This window comes from Heterocephalus glaber, unplaced genomic scaffold, assembly GCF_053883595.1.
Source record: "Heterocephalus glaber isolate CG9 unplaced genomic scaffold, H.glaber_assembly_v1.0 deba00001724, whole genome shotgun sequence".
NCBI classification, from domain to species: Eukaryota; Metazoa; Chordata; class Mammalia; order Rodentia; family Bathyergidae; genus Heterocephalus; species Heterocephalus glaber.
Window position 1 is genome coordinate 4,539,876 of NW_028258435.1, and position 8,746 is coordinate 4,548,621.

The window sequence follows — 8,746 nt, forward strand, 5'->3', positions numbered from 1 at the left end:
GCTGTCCCGAGAAAGCCGGGACCGGGCCATTGCCGGAGAGCCCGTGCGCAGTAACTCCGGGTCAGCGCTCTCAGAGGCCCTGGTCCCGTTTGATGCGGTACCTCCAGGCCCCAGAAGGGGACCACAGACTCAGATGCCTCCCACAAAAGCCAGGATAGAGCCCAAACTCCACACAACCTGGCATCGGGCCCAAAAAACAGCACTGTTTCAGAAGGAAACGCATCCCTCTTTCCTTAACCCGCACCACCTGAGCCAGCGCGCTGGGCCTGGGGACACCTCACAGAGAGACAGACATCGCCTTCTTAGGAAGCTGGGGTCGTCCCAGAGGAAGGGCCGGAATGGGGCCCGCGGTGTCCCCTGGAGGCTCTGGGCGTAACCCTACCTCTGCCACCAGCACTAGCCTTCTGCTCTCTGGGCCTCAGTTTCCCCATGTGTAAAGATGAGGCAAACCCGTTCGCCATGCACAGTTGTTTAGAAGCTGGAGTGAAATTGCTCAGGACATCAGAGGGGACCTCAAGTAGCAGGAGCCAGGACCGCAGGCTCGAGGGGCCCTGGGGGACGGGAAGAAGGGGGCTGTGGCCCGGGCTGAGGGAGCGGGGTCCCCTCCTGCCCTCCTCCAACAGTCCGGAGGTTCTTCCCTGCCCCCTTCCCTCGGCTCCCACCTGCTCCTGAAGCTCACCTGGAAGCCACTGCTTCCGCCCAGGTGGGCAAACTTCACATACAAAGGACCAGGGAGGAGCTCGGCCAGGCTCTGGAAGCTGCCTGGTCTTTGTCTCAGCCCCCAGCTCTGTGTTCAGTGACCCCCAGATCCTGGACAAATAAATAGACATGGCTCTGTTCCAACAGGACTTTATTGTGGACCCAGAAATTTGCATTTTACGTACTTTTTGCTGGTCACAAAATGTAATTCTTTCTTTGAGATTTTTTCCAAACATTTAAAAGTATAAAAACTGTTCTTAACTCATGGGATGGACGGAAGCAGGTCGGGGGAGGAGGGACAGATGGGGCTCCTGGAGCCAGAGTTTGTCCACCCTCCTTGGGGTCCTGGGCCCGGCGCCAGCCCCATGGGAGTGCTTCTTGGAAATGCAGAATGGCGGCCCTCCCAGCCTCACAGATCCAAAATCTACATTTTCACAAAATCTCCAATGACTCAGGTGTGCTTAAAAGTAAAACAAAAACAAAAAAACCCTGGCTGCTCAGCGTCCCTCCCAGAGATTCTAATTTAATAGGAATGGGGTACAACCTATCAGTAGGAGTTCTTAAAGCTGGGGCAGAGGCGACAGGACCTTCAGAGTACTCTGGGGACAGCTAGGGACACAAGGCACCACCCCACATCTGCCATGCTGTCTGTCCCTCCGAAGCCAGGGACACCTCCTTGTCCCTTGCAGCTCACCCTGAGCACACGGAGATGACCTCAGCTCTCTCCCAAGACTTCCCCTGCAGGGATCCCCTCCAGATGACAGCTGCCACCCTCTCCACCCTCCACCTACCCTTGCCAAAAGCATCCACACCCCAAGGCTTTCCAGTCCTGGAGCACAGACCTAGAAGGACCCTGGGGAACCATGGGAAAATTGAGTGGGGAGGGGAAGTGTCCCCAGATGGTGGCTGACAGGACAGACCCCTTCCCCGTCTACACCTCTGTCCCCTTCCTGTCCCCAACACTGGCATCTCAGGGGAGGGAAGAGCAGAATTCTGGGGCTGGTAGATGGTGGCAAGCTGTGGACAGTGTGACAGTGTCCTGTACCCACTCCCTGCACGCTCAGCCCAGATCTGTGGAGGGTGGGCTGAGGGCCAGTGCCATGGCCTCCTTCCAAGCGCAGAGAAACAGAGCCAGCTGCCATTTATTGAGCACTTACTAAGTGGCAGGTGCTGTCCCAAGAACCAGGGTTCTCCGAGGTCATTGTTTTATATCCAAATTTAACAAATAGTCAGATGGGGATCAACAAGACTGAGGCCACACAGCTAGCAGGAGAATGGTGGGAGAGATACACTAGTGAAAAGCCCTTAAGCTCCTGCACCTCCAATCTTGTCCTCGTGCCCTGAGCTCAAACCAGGTCTGTCTGTTCATCCCCTGAGCTCAGACAAGGCTGGCAGGGGACCCGGGGGGCCGGGCTTAGGGCTGTCCATGAAGCAGATGCCTCAGAGAGATCTGAGTGGAAGGGTGGGCTAGGATGCACCCCCTCTCCCTGCCCCTCTCCCTGAAGCCCCCTTGTGAGCCCAAGGAGAGCCTGTGGCCGAAGACCCCCTGGCATCCCCAAGAAGAAACCCCAGACTGAAACTCGGGCCTCAGTTTCTCCATCTCCATTGTCTAGCACGGTCACCAGAAAGAACAGGAAGAAGTTGTGCAAAAGTCCCCAGACAGGGGCCAGGGATTTAGCTCAGTGGTTTCACCGCCTGCTGCGTGAGCGCAAGGACCCGAGTTCGATCCCCGGTACCAAAAAAAAACAAAAAACAAAGTCCCCACGCAGGTGACAATTAAATGGTGACCTCACTGTTCCTCAGGCTCTGTCACTTCTCCCCTCCCCCAGCCCTGGGGTGCTGGAAGCCAGCTTCACCCCCGAAGGAAAAGAAGGAAGATGTCACCTGGGGAGCCTCCCGGAACATGGCCAGGCGCCTGGGCGCCGCACCCTGCCTGCCTCGGAGCCCCTCTTTAATAACCTCCTCCCTCATCCAAGGCTGCACATCTACATCCCGGCCTGGCACTGGGGTGTGGCTGAGCCACTCTCGGGGTGACACGGAAGCCACAACACAGGGGGCACACGCAGCGGGAGCTTTAGGGAAGGAGACACAGAGCCACTCCGCGCACCCCACGCGGCCCTGCACCCCTCCCACCCCTGGCCTTGCCCCTTACCCAGCCTTGCTCGGCAGAGGCGCCCCAAGGGTCTGTCTGGGGGAGGCTTGGGGACACCTGGCAGGCCTTCTCCTCTGCCCCAGGGTCTGTCGCTCCGAGGCCCAGCCGTCCCTGGCGTGGCGCCCTCCGTCACTTGCAGCTCTGGATCCTGGTCCTGTGGTGCTTCTCCTCGGTCAGCAGGGGGATGGAGGTATCGCTGTGGGAGAGCTTCAGCCGGCTGCCCCAGCTCGGTGCCTCCTTCCCCGCGGGCTCGGGAGGCAGGGTGTCCAGGTCGCTGCGGGAGCCGCCGGGCTTGCTGTCTCCAGCGCTGCCGGAGTTGAGCTCCATGAGCTCCAGCTCATGCTTGGCCGCGGTCTCCAGCACGCGCTGCTTGTTGTAGTACCTGACAAAGTTGTTGATGATGGGGTGGATGGGCAGGGCGATGGCGATGACCCCGCACAGGAAGCTGATGGCCGCGTTGAGCTTGCCCAGGGTGGTCTTGGGGTAGATGTCGCCATAGCCAACGGTCGTCATGGTGATGATGGCCCACCAGAAGGACTGGGGGATGCTCTTAAACAGGGTCTCGGGGTGGCTCTGCTCCATGGTGTAACCCAGTGCCGAGAACACAAAGATGCCCACGGCCAGGTACATGAGCAGCAGCCCCAGCTCCTTGAAGCTGCGCTTGAGCGCGTAGGTGAGGGTCTGCAGCCCTGAGGAGTGGCGCGCCAGCTTGAAAATGCGCGCGATGCGCATGATGCGCAGAGCCTGCACAGCCTGCTGCACGTTGGTGAGCTCCATCATGCGTGCACCCAGGTGTGTGAGTGTGAGGCTCACGTAGAAGGGCAGGATGGCCAGCACGTCCACGATGTTCATGAAGGACAGCGCAAAGTGCAGCTTGTTGGGCGACGAGAAGAGGCGCAGCAGGTACTCCAGCGTGAACCAGCCGATGCACGCCGTCTCCACGTTCTCCAGCGTCGGGTGCTCCACGCGGTTGCCCTCCGAGTCCACTACCTGCAGCTCGGGGATGGTCCCCATGCACATGACCACAGACGACACCAGGATGAGCAGGAAGGACAGCACGGCCACCACGCGCGCTGGGCACGACGACTCGGGCTTCTCCAGGAACTTCCACACGCGCTTCTGGCAGCAGCGCCAGCGGCCCTCGGCGGCGTCCACGCCCAGGTCGTCGAGAATGAGCTGCACGCGGCGAGCGATCTCCTCCAGCTCCTCGCGCTTCTCGCTCAGGTGGCTTTTGCAGCAGTCGTCCAGGAACCTGAGGTCCACCTTCCAGAACTCCATCTCGTTCTTGAAGCAGATGGGGCAGATGCCCTTCTTCATGTGCACCTCCCCGAAATAGTACACCTCGACGACACACTTGAACGCGTCTGGGTCCCTGTCGAAGTAGAACTCGCGCTTGCCAGGGTCGTAGTCGTCGCACAGGGAGAAGATGGTGTCGTAGCCCCCGGCCAGGCAGTTAATGAGCTCCGCCAGCCGGGTCTCGGGGTACTGGCTGAGCAGGTCTCCGTACAGCACCTGCCTCACGCCTCCCACGTTGACCACTATCTCGATGTCCTCGCCGGTCGCCGCTGAGCCCCGGCTGTCCGGCTCCGCCAGGCTGCGCTCCCTGGCTCCGTCCATGCTCCCGGCGCGAGCGTTCCCGCCCGGGCTGCGCGCGCCCCGCCGCCTGCGCGCGGGTTCCGGAGGGTCCCTCGGTGCGCGGCCCCCGAGGAGCCTTGAAGGGCGCTCACAGCGAGCAGCAGCCGGCCGGGGCGCACGAGGGCTGCATGCACCCCGCGGCCGGGCTCCGCGCGCGCATCCGTGCGCCCAGGGCGCGCAGGCAGGGGGTCTGGCGGCCGGCGGCCTCGCTTCGGGAGCTGGCAGTGATCTTCGGCTCTGGCTCGGCCTCCTGCAGCAGCACCAGGAGCAGGGTAGGGAGGAGTGGGGGTCTCCGGGCGGGTCGCGAACACCTTCCTCTTCCCGGAGCGCGCGTGCAGCCGCCGGACCCAAGCAGTGAGCGGAGGTGCGCCGAGAGCCAACTTGCGCTCTCTGCCCGAGCGGGTCCAGGCACAATAGGAATTCCAGCCTGACGTCAGGAGCTTTTCCGCGGTACCCTCTTCTGGTGAGATTCCGCACGGCACGCGCGCGGCGGCGGAGCCACCGGTTAACCCTTGGGCAGACGGGCCCTGCCACGCCGCGTCCCCCGAGCCACTTGGTGGTTGCCAGGGGCTTGGAAGCGGCAGGCTGCTCGGACTGCAAAGTCCCCCTGTTGTCGCCGCTGTTGGCCAGGGTGGATGGCGAAAGGACACGGCAGCCTGTTGCGCGACAGGGAAGGACCCCAGCTCGCTCACAGAAGCCCTTCACTCCCTTCCCCACCCTAGACTCCAGCCAGGCCAGGGTGGTGGTGGGGTTCCGCTCCCTGACGCCGCCACCTCTGGTGTCACCTTCACCCTTGACTCGGACTCCAGCTTCTTCTCAGCGCCCAAAGCAAAGGGGTGGCCTCCCCTGAGCCCAGCCGCCCTGCCCAACCCCTGACTTCCGGCTGGTTTAAATTCTGCCCGGGACTTCTTGCTGGCCTTTCTCTTTCCCAAAGCCAGGAGCGGCCGCCCCTGGAAGGGTGAACAGGCAGGGCCCAAGGCCTTCAGGGCCGTGAATGTGTGCTTGATACCGGCACGGTGGACACGTGTCGCACATTTGTCAAAGCCCACAGAATTTGCAGAGCGGGAACAACGTCGTGCAGTGTAAGCCGTGGACATGGGGTGACGAGATGCATCCTGGTGGGTCCCTGCCTGGTAGTAAGTACACCCCTTGACGGGGGATGTGGGTGGGGGAGGCTATAGAGATGGGGGGGGGAGCTGTGCTTTAGTTTCAGTTTTACTGTGATCCTAAAACTGCTCTTAATTTTTTTTTTTTTTTGAGACAAGGTCCCACTGTATAGCCCAGGCAGACCTCAAACTCACAGCAATCTTCCTGCCTCAGCCTCCCAAGTGCTGGGATAACAGGTGTGCAACGCCACGCTCCAAACCATCTTAATTTTTTAAGGCTATTAAGGATGTATTTTGGTCAGTCGTGGTGGTGCACATCTATAATGCCAGCACTCTGGGAGGCTGAGGCAGGAGGATGGAAAGTTCAAGTTCAGCCCGGGCAGCTTAGCAATTTAGGGAGAACTTGTCTCAATTTTTAAAAAGCTTTCAAAGGGCCAGGGATGTAGCTTTGTGTGAAGGCCCTGGGCTCAATCCCAATCCCTGTATGGAGAAATATATATATATGGAGAGAGAGAGAGAGAGAGACTATAAAACTGATTATATTAGAATACATCACACAAAATAAGTATTGCGTGGTGAAACTTCTTTTCACAAATTTTATTTCATTCCCGTTTAGAATCAGCCTATGATGAGTTCCTCCAGAGCAGGAAGCTGGGGCTCTGAAAGGTTGGGTGGTAACAATTAACACTGTTATTGTAAGGTACTGTCCACCAGCACCCTGGGTGCTTGGAGATTTTCCCACTGCGTCCCCAGTGGGATGTGGCCCGAGGCAGGCCTGAGCGCAAGGTGCCGCCCCACACTTACCCCGATTCCATCCATCTTCCAAGCTGGATTCACGCCAAGCTGCTCTCTGCTATCTGTGCCGCTTCTGCAGGGCTAAACCCAGATTGCATCTCGGCCTGAGTTTAATGGGTTTTAAAACCCGTGCATTGAATCACGCATTCAAATATTTATTGGGCTCCTATGGCGCTCACACTCCACACCCTGCCCGGGCCGGGGACAGAGCTGTCCTCCGTGGAGAAGACGAGGGTGTCAGGGGAATAGCAATCACCAGGCCAATCGCTAAGGAGACAGGGGGCACGGGGGTGCGCTTCCTGGATCCCCCGACAGGGGGCGCTGAGGGCCCCATCTGGCTCACTGGGTGGAGAGTGCATTGCGTGCCTGGTGGAGACCCCTCGGCCAAATGAGTTCCGCCGCCACCCCTTGGCACCTTCCCTCCTGAGTGCTTCTGGAATCCGAAATCTGGGCCTCCCCGGCCCAGAGAAACTGCTGTGTTACACCCATACCCAGTTGTCACCCACGGAGGTGGCCGGGTGCTGACACAGCAAAGTCAAGGGCCCAGAAGGACTCCTGTATTACACACATGTCCCTTGAGAATAGCACCGGCTCAAGCAGGCAGAGGCGGGAATGAGGGGAAACTGAGGCGCGGCCTTCCCTGAAGAAGGCAGGAGGCGCAGTGAGCAGCTGGGACTGGCGCGTTGGGCGTGATTGGGGTGGGCTCGGGATGGCAGCGGTGGCCTCCCGGGGCTTGGTAGCCGGGCAGGGGGAGGACTGGACTGGGACCGAAGGACCCCCTGCTGTGGGGCGACCTGGCAGGCGCTGTCTCTCTGCAGATCCCCAAGCATCAGGAATACCTGAAATAAGAAAGTCTGGCTAATGCAGTATTGGCAAGTCTTGGCTGGGAGGAAATATGGTTAGGACAGCTGGAGACAGAGATGGCCCTGAGGAGCTGGGGTGTGATGGAGCCTCGCAGCCAAGGGCCTTTTGGTGCCTCGGAGAGCAGGGGACTCAAGGCATGGTGTCACAGGCACGCAGACCAGAGGACTGAGGGGCCCGGGAAGCTGGGACCACAGCCAGCAAGCATTTCACTCAGGTCACCACATGTGTGTGATCAGAAGTGGAAGGAGAAGCCAGGCATGGTGGCTCATACCTCTAACCCCAGCACTCAGGAGGCTGAGGCAGGAGGATCACCACAAGTCCAAGGCCAGCCTGGGGTCCATAATGAGTTCAAGGCCAGCCTGAACTACATAGCAAGCCCCTGTCTCAAAAAAAAAAATTTTTTTTAAAAGGAGAAAGAGAGAGAGAGAATTCACATGCCATACTTGTGTTCAGCAGACAACCCAGGTGCTTTGATTATACTCACAGGGTCGTTCAGCCCTAAATACTATGTAGTTTAAGAACATTTTCATCGCCTCAAGAATAAACCAAGTACAGCTGGGCGTGGTGGTGCATACCTGTAATCCCAGCACATGGAAGGCTGAGGCAGGAGGATCACTTAATTCAAGGCCAGCCTGAACTGCAAAGCAAGACCATATCTCAAAAAACAAAAATGAACAAAAAGAATAAATCATATACCTTACAGCCATGAGCCCCAGCCTCCCAGCCCAAGCAGCCACTAATCTACTTTCTGTCCACAGGTTTCCCTATTTGGGGTATTTCAGATAAATGAAATCCTATAGCAAGTGACTTTTGTGACTGGTTTCTTTCACTCTCCATGCTTTTAAGGTTCAACCATGATGTTGCATGTATCCATGCTCTATTACTTTTTGTGACTGAAGAATAATCCATTACATGGATAAATAACATTTTGTTTCTAGCCCATTGTGGCCAGTGGCTGCCATATTGGGCAGGTCAAGTAGGAGTGGGTAGTGTGGGAAATGGGCAGGGCCTCTCAGGCTGCCATATTGGGCAGGTCAAGTAGAAGTGAGCGTTGAGGAGTGAGCTGGGCCTTCCCACCTGCCATATGGGGCAGGTCAGATAGAAAGGGCAGTGAGAGGAGCGGGCAGGACCTCCCAGGTAAACAAAAGGGAAGCCACCCAGGCAGAGGCAGAAAGGGCCCGGTGTGACCTCCACACAGATTGTACCCTCCTGCTGCAGCACAGCCTCACCCAGCTCTGGGCTCTCCATTTCCCACCCTTCGAAGCTCAGTCTTTGGTGTTTCCGCCTCTGCTAGGAGGACTCCCAGGATGTCCTCCTTCCCTTCCCCCAGGGACCAGGGTGTGTCACCCTGACTCAGTGTCTGGTACGCCACCCCACCCCACCCCGCCCCGCCCCACCCACTGGCTAACCCCTGTGCCTATGCCCCTGGGGACAGAACATCCATGCTGCACAGGCACGGAGGGAAGGAACAACAGGGAACTTCACTGTGTGCAGC

General features: G+C 58.6%; 1 protein-coding gene across 1 annotated transcript; it reads right to left on the reverse strand.

Moving 5' to 3' along the window:
* Positions 1-833: 833 nt before the first annotated feature.
* Kcnf1 (potassium voltage-gated channel modifier subfamily F member 1) lies at positions 834-5,285 on the reverse strand. Its single transcript, XM_004869948.3, has one exon. It carries the CDS (start codon positions 4,466-4,468, stop codon positions 2,981-2,983), a length of 1,488 nt encoding a protein of 495 aa, XP_004870005.1. The 5' UTR covers positions 4,469-5,285; the 3' UTR covers positions 834-2,980.
* Positions 5,286-8,746: the final 3,461 nt, after the last annotated feature.